General features: G+C 40.2%; 1 protein-coding gene across 1 annotated transcript; it reads right to left on the minus strand.

Annotated features, from left to right (window-relative positions):
- Window positions 1-2,546: 2,546 nt before the first annotated feature.
- pdk2a (pyruvate dehydrogenase kinase 2a) lies at window positions 2,547-10,606 on the minus strand. Its single transcript, XM_018689491.2, has 11 exons — window positions 10,385-10,606; window positions 9,461-9,602; window positions 8,782-8,853; window positions 8,025-8,209; window positions 6,896-6,985; window positions 6,669-6,746; window positions 6,173-6,249; window positions 5,987-6,085; window positions 4,650-4,760; window positions 4,164-4,277; window positions 2,547-3,972 (listed from the first exon to the last, which is right to left on the minus strand). Exons 1-11 carry the CDS (start codon window positions 10,500-10,502, stop codon window positions 3,829-3,831), a joined length of 1,230 nt encoding a protein of 409 aa, XP_018545007.1. The 5' UTR covers window positions 10,503-10,606; the 3' UTR covers window positions 2,547-3,828.
- Window positions 10,607-12,677: the final 2,071 nt, after the last annotated feature.

Here is a 12,677-nt window from a genome sequence, read left to right on the forward strand (position 1 = left end):
GAACTCTGAGTGTTTCTATCAAACAGACCACTAGAGGATAACAACAGCAATCCAACTGAAGCACTTCTACCCTGTCATTACAATGATCCAGTAGCTTTGCTTGGAAAGAAAACAGGATAATCCTTCAGGGCTTCAGTGTCGTTTTAATGGCAGGAAGACTGACAGAAACTGGAGGAGAGGAAGAGAGCGAGGAGGCTCTCACAGCACATGAAAACATTTTTGAGAAACACTCCAATGACAAACCAGAGCGCTCCAGCTACCATACTTTTGATGAAATCCAATGACCAACTCTTCATGAAAATACTTGGCTGGGTCGTTGTTGGCAGCTGCTGTGTTGACAGGCCACTTTCACAAACACAGGCTGAGATGTTGGCAGGTGTGATGTTGTGATGTTTGGTATCAGTAGGCCATCGGGCCATAGGTCACTGAGGGGTGTGACTGAGCTGAGCCACGTTGTTTGTGTTCATACAGCAGCAACTACTCCATTTATCTTTTGGCTCTAACAAGCTGGGTTTTGTTCTTCTCTACTAACCTTGCTAAGTAGTTTTAATGCACTTTACTGGTGTTCAGATGTTACAGGTGTTCATCTGCAAGTCACTAGTGGACATGTTTTTTAAATGTAAAATGTATTGTCTTTTTTCTCATTAGTGGAGCTGCTCACATTCATGTTCCCCTTCCCACTGTATGTGTCCCTTAGGGTGCTTAAGTACCTATGGTCGAGAATTACAGTTTTGTCTAACATAATATTTATTATTTCCTGCATTTGTTCCATTTTTAAGTATTGCACACCTTATGTATAAAAGAGATGGCACATAAGGTGAGAGATTTGTAAGAATTACAGCACACTCTGCAGATAGTGGACTGTACTGTAGCCTTTCCTGTTGCTATGGAGAGTTTATCAGTCCTCTGTTTGTGTGAGATATGGAGAGGGGCACTGCTGGATTCTTTCCACTCCTCGATGTAGCTGTGGTGGCCTGGGGTAAACTCCCAGGTTCAGTGGCCATATTTGGATCAGCTGCTGCTGGCCTGTTGGCCCATCTAAACATGAGACTGTAAAATGAGCCTCACTTGACATCTGCCAGGGTATGTCATTCATCAACAAAAACAGATGGGCGTGCCACGCAACACGTACAGTATGTAACACCTGCACGCTCCTGCAAAACTGTAAATAATAGCTATATTGCAAGTGTCAAATTTAAAGAGGAAAAAGGGAAATGGCTTTAAGAGGTAAGTGTCTTCGATCCTGTTGATGTATCATTTTATCATTCACTTTAAGAACATCAGCTCACAGTGGACATAATTTGGTTGAAGAAGTGATCAGATATTGTACTTAAGTGAAAGTTTGAAAAAAAAAGCAAAACCACAATTCAAAAAAAAAAAAAAGTTAAAGACATAAAATTTTACTTTAAGTATTATCAGCAAAGGTACGTAAGTTAAACGTAAAAGTACCATGTCCTTAAAAATGTTTTCTTCTAATTGTTTTTATTCAAATTCTATTCATTCTGTTTATGTTAAATTCTAATCTAAATTTTAATTCTTGAGGTGAAACACCTTCTTTATGTGCAACACATTCTTTATACACAACTGGCAAACATGCACACAAACAGACAATAGATGAAAAAAAGTCCTTTCGAAAGCAATGAATGATCCTCTAAAATGTAAGTATTTCTTCAGGGATTTGTACTCAGAAGACATAACCAGTCAACCACCTTTGGAAACACAGGGCAGAGAGGATTTTCCAGTTTGTTGAAATTATTCTCTCGGCTGTGATCAATTCAAGCACCAGAGGTTGTTTTATGGCTGTTGGCAGATGCAGTGTGGATTCTGAACAGCCCAAAACTGCAAGTTCAACTTCAGGCTCATTATTATTATTTCTCTTCCTCCTAAAACAATGCATCCTATTTTATAAACTCAATGTATGTTGGAGTATTTTTTTAGACCAGAGGTAACTATAGCTGTCAGATAAATGAATTTTTCATTTTCACCACTGCTATTGCTAATATGCAAACTGTATGCTGCACTGCTCATTTTAAAATATATTGCAAATACTGTATGTGACTCAAAGAGCCAAGAGAAACCAGCTATTATTAGAGCTCCCTTTAGGCTTTACCCTTTAGCTGCATGAGTCTCACATGCCGCTGATCTCACATAACCATGAGACCGTGACTTCTGTTTCCCTGCAATGACCTCTCTTGTTGGGCTCTGGGCCAAGAAAGGCAACTTTTAAAAGACAATGTGATCCACCTTTGTCATTTACTGACATAATAGTGGCGTAGCTCTTCGTACCCACAGGCAGAGGAACACCAGTGGAGTGGAAACTTCTACTGACATAAATCTTTGACGGTACAGCGTCCACATACACTGTACCCTTTTTTTGTGCCTGAGGGTCTGGTGCTGGAATGACTGCAGGGTATAACTGGTGAACTTGATCTTGTCACCACTTTGACAACAGATCCCGAAACACTGAGGTAAAAACTCTCCACCACTGTCTGATGTAATCAGCCCTGTATATCACCTCACACAGACAATATCACATACAAGGAGCATTTTATACTGAACTTTTTTAATATCTGGATTGTATTTACAGTATTTACAATCATTCACAAAAGTGTAGCTATAAAAATAACCTTTCACATACTGTATGATTAAGATAAATATAATACAAAAGAAAACTGTTCATGTTCAACACATATGGACCCCGGGCCTTTTGTCCTCATATGGCACAGTGTAATAAATGATCTGAGAATGGCCTTGCTTTTTTGGATCACAGACTGGTTCAGAACTCAAACATGACATGAGCTGCCTTCTGGGGTTTAATAACACTAGTTTCCATTGAAATCTGCTAACAGCATTAAAACTCCAGGCCGGTCTGCAATGCATGCTCTGGCTGCAAAAGTTGTAGTTGTAGAGAACTTGGGCCTTATACTGCTGTTGTTTCTATCATATAACACTCTTCATCTCTGTAATTAATGCACAGAAGTGTGGATTAGATTCAGCATGGTCCAAAAAAATGACGTTAAGATAACACTGTATCTTACCAGTGAATGTAAATACTGAGATCAATTTTTTAAAGACTGAAATATCAAAAGCCTGAACACATACCCATGCAGAAAAGCATAAAACCACTCAACTTCAAAGTCATACATTTGTTCAAATCTACAGATTCAATAGTATTACAGTACTTAGAATTTAACAAGGTGCAACAAGAGTATTAGTTTAAATAGTTCAAGTAATTTCAAAGAAAAGAGCCTTTGGGTGAAGTTGCTACTGTAAGGCTTGGTTGACATTTCCTACAGAAGACTGGATCTGGTTCTCCTCCAACTGTTCAACAACAGGTTCCATCTGTTTTATTAAATGCCTCTATATGCCCCTCTGCTGTAAAACCTTATTACATGTATAATGTCTTAAACTGGAAAACTTAAACCCTCCTCTGTTACTCTTCATCAGTCCACTCGTATTCACACTTTTTTTACTCCCATAACATGCTGGGTGCTGCCTCTCTCTCTCTCTCTCTCTCTCTAGCTGCACATGACTCTGGGCTCCACGTCCACACACACACTCACTGTTGGTGTTTTTAGCAATATTGGAGCTGCTCGCAGTCTCAGAGGTGACTGTGACAAGTATTCTGTTAGTAGCTGTTTCCTATTTGTCTATTTTCTTATGAAGAACCCAGAGAGACAACAGGGACTGAAAACAACATGAACATGCTACTGCTAAAACCAGACTGTATCCATCTGCCTTGGCAGATGATGACATGGGAATATGAAGACAGATATTCTGGAGGCTTCATGGCATGTAGGCTTGAAGCACCAGACCTGGGGGACATTTTCACTTGGCCACCTTATAGTTGCTCAGATCTAGAGGCTCTTTACTGGGTATGCACCAGTCATCTGCCTCTTGGCTCACTTTGTAGTTCTTCAGAGCAGTTTTGTTGTATACCGGCAGCCTCTCAATGGAGTCTGTGGACAGCGCCTGGAGGGACAAGAAGACGTAATCACCAATGGCCTATCTTACCTGAACTGACTCCATAGGTCTGCAGAGTTTGGTTTGTGTTTTACAAAGGCATGTCATGAGCCAATTTTCTCCCTCTGTTATGTGCTGCAGACTTTCAGACTGTTGGCATCTTGTCACAGTTTCATGCATGACCAGCATGTCTGGCTCACCTTCAAGTAGATGACAGCGTCTGTGCCGTGGCCCTCCATGGAGTAGAGCTGCAGGTCCCCCTGGAAGTACTTGGCGTAGAGACGAGAGATGGGCAGACCGTAGCCAAAGCCAGCCTGCACGACGAGAGAGAGGAGATCAAGGGTTTAAGAAGGCTTTGTTCTCTGTCACACTGCGAGCAGCAGCGCTTTTCCATGGAACAAACAGGTCTTTTGTCATGTTTGCTTTGTGCATTGGGGATCACTCATTTTTTAAGAAAAAAATTGTGCCAAGATTTCAATCTTTAAATAGCAGACTCTAAATAAAAGGCTAAATGAGCATTTTGATGCTTGTAGGCTGTACAGACGTTTAACCAAATGGCAAATAGTGCAATTAACAGTCTATCTACGCCTTCTAAGAAAACCTATATTTGTTTTTCATTATCTGTAGGAGTGCAAACGAGCTAATAGATGAAATCCTGGCACCCCACCGCCTGTATCTCTACTTACCAGTGGAGGCCGTGTGTGGTCTCCAATCTGTGGAGCAGGAGCAGTGGAGTACATGTAGCTGAAAAGGTTCTCGATCCTCCGAAATGGGACACCACCACCTTTGTCACTCACCTATAGGCAGGGACAGAAATAGAGGGGGGTGACAGACAGAGAGCGAGAGAGAACGATGTGAGCTCTTCACACAGTGCTGAGCCATGAAAAGGTAGAGGTGACGCCAGCAGACGTGGCAGAAGTGCCTGCCTGTCACAAACACTTGGCCTCAACTTAAGGGTGTACACTAGGCGGCTTTCTGTTTGTTTACTTCACATATTGTCATGGTGAAAGTGCAAGAGGATCAGAGCCTGTATTTGTCAAAGGCTGCTCCTGGTAGAGCAGGTACATCAGGTCTGCCTCCTGGTTAAAATACCTGGTATATTAGCTGCTAAATGCTCCACTGTGTTCACTAGCTAATGGCTACCTTTGTCTGTTGTTTGGAGACTGAGTCAAAACATTTGAGTTAAGGGCATTACAACCAAAACAAGTTGAGCTAACCTAAAGGAAACTGCAGAGTTTAAGTCCTAATTTAATTTTCTTGCCATTTGAGAAATCTGGACCCAAGCCAACACAGTTTTTAGTTTATTGTCTGGTGCATCACTTGCTGCCAGATGTATGAGTGACAAGTAACAAGATGTAACACATGGTTCATTAAGACAAGGTTTAAAGGCTCCATGGATGTGAAGGCACACAGCTCATGAAACTAATCTTATCAGAGCTTAGTAGCTTTGCTTGCCAGTAGGCACTGTGCTTAATTGAGGGTGAAGTTATTACATAACAGGTTCAGAGAAAGATTTGGGTGGCGACGACACAAAAACGTTTAGCTTTAAAAGCAAAGGCATACCAGACAATTAACTGAATTCACACTAGTCCCATAGGAACTTGTGCAATAACGTCACTGTGAAAGATTAACTAGTGAAAGCATTTTATCTTGACAGGCCTCATCAAATGTGTGCTGGTTCACATGGAACTCACAATCACAAAAACACACCGACATTTCCATTCACTCCTACAGACTATTTTACAACTCTAATCCACCTGCTATTAGTATGTGAACATCATGGGATGAAACTCCCAGAGACGACCTACACAAACACAGACAACATGCAAAAACAAAGTCCACACAACAAAGACTGAAGGGAGGAACACAGCAATGACCCTGCTGTTATTTTTCCCTGTTAAACGGAGGATCTGAGGATAGAGGGTGTCACTGTAATTCTGGCCTGCGATATCTGTATGTACTTAAATAACTGCAACTTCATTTGTCCACATTTCAAGCAGCTGTACTGTAATTTATAACCCACCTTAATCGACATGTCCTCTCCTCCCAGAGACACCATGACTCGAATGGGTGGGAGGTTGTTGCTGCTCTCATGGGTCTCAATGGTGGCCCTCATAGCATTCTACAAAAAGGCAAAATAGAACATAAAAAACTCACTTTAAAGTTGTTTTTAAAATAAGCTCAAAATAATTTGGGTATAATGTCATACCTTGAAAAGCTCAAACAGCATGTGATAGAGGTGAGAAGGCACATATACAATGCTTATTGAATGGTTCTTCTTCTTGCCTGCACAGGAGGGAAAAATAGCGTTTCTTAATTTCACCCACTTCATTTAAAATTCATTATCCTTACCACTCATGGATGTTTTTCCATCAGTGGCAATTACTTTGCTCTAGCTTTACAGTGAGTGAGGATGGAGAGGAGAGGGTCTGTGTGTGTGTGTGTGTGTGTGTGTGTCAATATTGTCTGATGCAGTCAGCCGGCGCCCACTAAGCCATTACTTCAGCTTCAATGCTATAATTAGAGTCCACTCAGGTCCATCTGGCTGTTGATCACTCATACTGTATGTATGAGGGCTTGGCTATGTTTGTTCTTTTTTTAAAATCTCTTCAACAGACAATGAGAACTTTTGCCCCTTGGGAGGTTTGATTCAAGAGTAAAACTGTTTGTATTTAATCAGCCAGATTAAATCAGTGTAAACTTACTGCTCATCTCCTGTAGTATCAGGTCAGGGGAACGGAGATAGTACTGGTCACACAGCATCTTGGCGCTGTGAAAGGCATCTGACAAAAAGACAGGGGATAATAATGTCAGAGCAAAGAAACTTCTTCTAGAATTACAAGACAAATCACTTTAGCACATCAAAACCTCTGTTCTCTGTCCCATTAGAAGTCAAACATGTATTTTAACTCCAAACATAATCCATATTCACCCTGGACTACATCTCCGACTTGACAGTGAGGGTCAATGCTGCCAATGGTGTTGGGGTGCACAGGGTTGGCAGTGCCATCAAAAATAAGAGCTGCAGAGAACAAAAAAAGACATAAGGTTAAGAAGACCAGAATACAGTGTGACATCTGTAATGAATGACAATGAGAATGACAATAGGAGTAAAAACATGTCATGCAGTCTGTGAGATAAGACAGGGATAGGATGAACAAATCTGTGTATAGTGAAAAAATCTCAGTCAAAATGTCAAAATCAAAAGGTTTTCATAGTTTAAGAGAACAAACGTTTCCCTTCATGCCACAGTAGTTTTGAAACACTACACCATCACAACAATGATATGCATCAACAATCTTTGTTCCACATGACTGATGATACCTCTGGTAGCTTTCAGTAACAAACAAAGCTCTGAATAGCTCAGTATCATCCTACAGCAAAAACCAGCTGTTTGAATCTTTGAGTCAGCACTAGATTTAGGAATAAAAGACAATCTGCTCTACCATCTCAATTACAACCACACAAATGTGACATCTAAGGAGGAGTAAGAAAAAAATCAAGTAGTTTATATCCCATTGGTCTCTGTCTACATTTGTTTACATCTCCCAATAATGTTGTAGTGAATCTTGTACAGATACAAGTAGTTTTGGTGGCATTTCCTCACTAACTGAATTTCTAAATATAAATTCTATAGTGTGAAGCCGAACTTGACTCTAACTGTTCCCAGGGCTATAGCAAAGACATCCCACACAGAAATCTGTGATGGATGTGACAGTAAAGTTTGTGAAGCAACGTGTTTTGAAGGATTATTTCAGGGTAGAGATTTACTTTTCCCTGCAGGTGTCAAGCAAGAGACAGTGAGTAGAATGAGCATAATGATGTGATATAACCTGGTATAACAATATTCATTTCAGAAATAATTTGGAAACAATAACAAAACTCAAATCAAGGTTTTATGTTTAATCAGGCTTGGGGAAAAATTCAAATCTGTACATGTACATGTACAAAACTATTAAATTCCAACATAAATTCTGGCTTAAGCCGACTAGATCAACTACACAGTAAACGATAAATATCAAGAAAAATATACAATTCTATTTTAAATTGAAAATACTCACTGTGCTGGTTGATGAGCATACGAATGGAGATGCGGCTCATGTAGAAGCGGTCCAGAAAGTACTGGATGTTCTGGTTGGTTACGGGGTCCTGGGGGAAGGCCTCTTTGTATTCTATGATGCCCTGGGCCATGGTGGGCACTACATCATTGTGCCTGTTTCTGATGGTAACTAAGGCGTCAACAAACCTGGACAGGAAGCACATACAGACATGCAGCTGTCAGGAGGTCTGTAATGCCACAGTCACAAGAATAGGATGGCTGTGAGAGCACAAGGATCCAAAGAATGAAGATAATTCAAGGTGTCAAAGCTAAACTGGAATTACCGCCCTGCAGTTGTATGGTTCCACTTAACGGTTTAGTTGCAGTTAATTAGCGGGTGAATTCTTGAGTTGCGACCAAAAACATGTTTTGTGACATCACAGTGACCTTGACCTTTAACCACCTAATCAGTTCATGTTTAAGTCCAAGTGAACGTTTGTGCCCAATTTGAAGAAATTCACTAGAGATGAATCTGAGATACCGTGTTCATGAGAATGGGATGGGCAGGCAGACAGAAGGATGGAGGATTTGACTCTTGTTACTGGTAAAAATCCTCAGGTACACCTTCCATTTCCATAAATCTGATATTAACCCACAGCCTAAAACACCCAAACTTTGCTGTTGCTGGTTGCTGTTTCTCTTTGAAGATGATGATGAAGTGATTGATGAAAACTGACCACTGGTAGAGCAGTTTAGAAAGATGAATATCAGAAACTTACTCTCCCAGGATTTTGTGATCATCTGGATTCTTGTCAAGGAATTCAAGGATCTCCATTAGACTCTGGATGTACCTGACAAAATCATAAATAACCACATGTTCACATATATAAACATTTTTTTTTTTTTTTAAATAAATTGCAGTCAAAAACAGCTGAATGAGAGCACAACCTACAGGAATTTAATTACATTTAAAAACAGCTGACTTTTAATCCATGCAAAGATATTTGTGTCATAGTGCATTCCTCACAAAGGAATGAAAAGCAGATCTCACTGAAAACAAGGTCACGTGATGTGTGACGAGGAACTAGGGTAGAGTTCATAGCTGAGAGCCCCCTCCCCCTCTCCCCTACTCAGCTGCACAGTGCTAGTTGGAAGAAGCGCAACTTGGTCAAAGGCTGCTTTTGTAATTCACAGAGGGAAAATAAACCTTCCATCCACATAGCAGTAAACAAGTCAGCAGCTGTGGCTGTTAACTTCTCAGTCATCAGGGGATAAAATCAGGCATCAGGCATGGTTTTAATGGATTATCACAGAGGCCAAGATACTAATTTTAATATTCTTAACACTCTTGTTTTCTTAGAAGGTTTCTGTCTCGAAAGAAAACCAAAGCCGTAGTAAAGATGTCAGATAACTTGGATCATAACAAGACATAAATCCCCTTTTCCCAGTTTGACTTACCAGCTCTGCACCATTTGCACAGATGGGGTTGTGAGCAGTTTATCAGGCAAGAGGTTAATTTCCTTCATTATGTTTGAAAGTCTTACAGGGAGTTCTTGTCTCAAAAAGACAAAGGATGTCTTCTCACAGGCGTTGATGGAACCTGAATCAAAACAGGGGCAGTAGATTAGCCATTTATTGATAAACTGATTGGCATCATCAAAAATGCCAAAGAATTGGTGCTGGCAGCTTCTGAATGTGATGATTTTCTGTGTCTTATATGGATTTTCTATTTGGGTATATTTGGACTCTTGGTTGAACAAAACAAGCACTTTGGGTTCTGAAAAACTGTGCAGGGCATTTTTCACTATTTCCTGACATTACATAGAGTACATGAGTTCATTTAATAACAAATCAGAAAAGTAATCAGTGACAATGATCAGTAGTTGCAGCCATATTATACAGACTAGGACTGACAAAAAATAACAGATTGACAAATAATAACTAACTGTAATTATTAGCTCTAGTCTCTAGTGGCATTACATTATTTTTTAGACATTTTGCTCTGTAAGTACTAATACTATTTATTTCAAGGAAACATTTGTGTTTATGAATGTTTTCTGATAATGAATTTCTCTGCACGGTGTGTGTTATAGCTGATTAACTTTTAGTAGGAGAAAAACTCGGTGTGTTGTTACAGGGCCCAGACAGGGCAGCCTGAGCTCTCCACAGATCTGACGCAACTCTCTGCTGTGTGAACACCATGCTACAGCCAAACCCCCCAACACACCCTGCAAACAGATGTTCAGACTTGCATGATTCGTTTTACACTTTAGCAAATATGCACTGCGTTTCTGATCAGATTTAATCAGCTCCACTTCAAACGAATGCCTCCCTTGTTACATCAAAAATAACCACCACCTCTGGACGGAGATCAATACTCACCGAAATCGAGAAATTGCTTCATGGACAGCGGCGAGGGAGAGAATTTAGAGAAATGCTCGATGTGTTTGGGCACACTGGCCAAGGCTGCGTTTTTCATTATAAACCTAACGAACTTCATTATTGCTGTGAAGAAGGTTCTGGCTTTTCTCTGTGAGCACAATACTGACCAATGCTAGGCTACAGCCCAACTCCTCCGACTGACCGAACCTGTATGAAAACAAGGGAGGCAACCGTTGAAAATCAGCGAGCTCCAGCCAATCAGAGGACGAGATTGTCTTACTGATGTTCCAGGTTGGCCAATAGAAATCTCTGGGGGGCGGGTTTAGCAATGTTCGGGTGTTCTTCCAGTCTGAACTCTCCTTCAGGACTCGAGGCAGCTTTCATTATGTAAGAGTTGAATTAGTGATCACATAGCAAATCAACAGCCACCTGAATGAACGGGTATGCTTATTACATGGCAACACAACTTTGGGAGTAAATGTATTTAGAAAATGCTTCCTTTAGAGAGGGAAAACAAATTCCATTCATTCATCTTCTAGATCAATCATGGCTGAGAAAAAATGACATGGATATTATTTATGATCTCATCACATGAGTTAGAAAAGTTAGAAATTTAAACTACAGAACAAAACACATTTGAAATTAACAGCTTCGCCCAGTGCTTAACACCATCTAAATCTGTGACCTTTGCACACAGCAGTGATTCATTTTCACCAGAAATGTTGCATCTGTTTGCAGATCAGAGACACTGTTATCAGGAACTTCTTACAGTCCTTTCTTTGTCATGTATGTTTTGACCTAAACTCTGCACTGCTCTCACACTTTTTAACCCTTTCACATGGAGGCATCAACCTGAGAAAAAGGCTTGTGTTTGCAGTTGCAGGTGTGAATTTTATAAGCAGGGCTTCAACTGTCTGTTTTGTATGAGAGCGTACCATGTTAGCAATCCATCCACAGAAAACCAGCATTTTTTGAGAACGGTCTCCTGAGTTGATACATCTGAAAACACTGACCTTGTGATGTTTTACTGTGCAAATTTGTGTCAAATCACATATGTCATCTGTAATTATTAAACTGTATTTATGTGAATTTTATCAGCAGAAAAAATAACAATATGTAGATGACAACAGCTAAATGGTGGGGTATGCTGCATTAAAGCACAGTATAGGTGATAACAGAGAATAAGAGGAGACTGAAATGAAGGTTTAACCAGCTGTTACACTGCTGACCACATGTTTGCTTCACACACAAACTGCATTTTCAATTTTCAGTGGCTTAGAGTGAGCATAGTCTGACACCACTCCATTTGGAGGCTATAGTAAACATGAGCTGCTCCATGCAGTTAAAAGTGTAAGAGAGCAGATGAAGTTTGAAGATGTTTAAAAACTCTGGGGAATTCTATCATCTCCATCCTCATCTGGATGATAAAGCAGTCGGACACCCTCTGCTCCTTGTTTATTTCCTGGTCTCCTGAGGGACAAACGTTCACCCTCTGTGAATGATTCTCCGGAAGCTTGCCACCAATGGTTTTGAATAGAAATGCCTTTGTCAGGGAACACAGTGTCCCGGTCAAATCTCCCGTTACATAAGTGATGGCTGTGTCAGTACAGTTGGGATTGTCATTATAAAGCCAGCCTGTCCTGCCTCGCCATCAAAACATTAGTTTACACATTTTGCAGTCGCATGAGGGAAACGAGAAAAGCCTGAAAGTTAATATATTGCAGTGAAATGTCAGAAATCTGCACCGCGAAATATCACGGCTCATTTCAGCTTTGCCAGCTCACAGCAGATAATAAGCTGATCCCTGCTAGACAATATGAAAACAAGCATTAGTCATATTGTTTTCATTAGTCATATTGTTGACAGGATTTAATCTTGTTTGATTTCAAGGTATTCAGAGCTTAATTTAACAAAATGTGATATATCCAAAATGTCAGCATCTTTTTTTTTTATATCTAAACCAGGTGTTTTTTTTTGTTTTTCTGTCATACACAGTTGTAGTGTAGTCCTTTGAGTCCGTAAAAGAACTTGTCACTTGTCATGCAACACATTTAAATCTGCCAGTCAAAGCAAAATATCTTGTCCTTCAGACAGATGTCTCCTTTGAGAAAGAGTAGAGGAGGCCAAAAATGTATCAGTCAACTGAAGGATCTCCTGCTAGGAGAGAAAAAGGACATTGGTCAGCAATGGATTTATTACTGGCTGAGATTTGTGTTTGACCACAGGAAAATTGAGGGCAGTAAAGTGAAAAAACATGGCTTTTCTACATATTTAAAACTAATTTATGCCAGAT

This window comes from Lates calcarifer, linkage group LG23, assembly GCF_001640805.2.
Source record: "Lates calcarifer isolate ASB-BC8 linkage group LG23, TLL_Latcal_v3, whole genome shotgun sequence".
Taxonomy (NCBI): domain Eukaryota; kingdom Metazoa; phylum Chordata; class Actinopteri; family Centropomidae; genus Lates; species Lates calcarifer.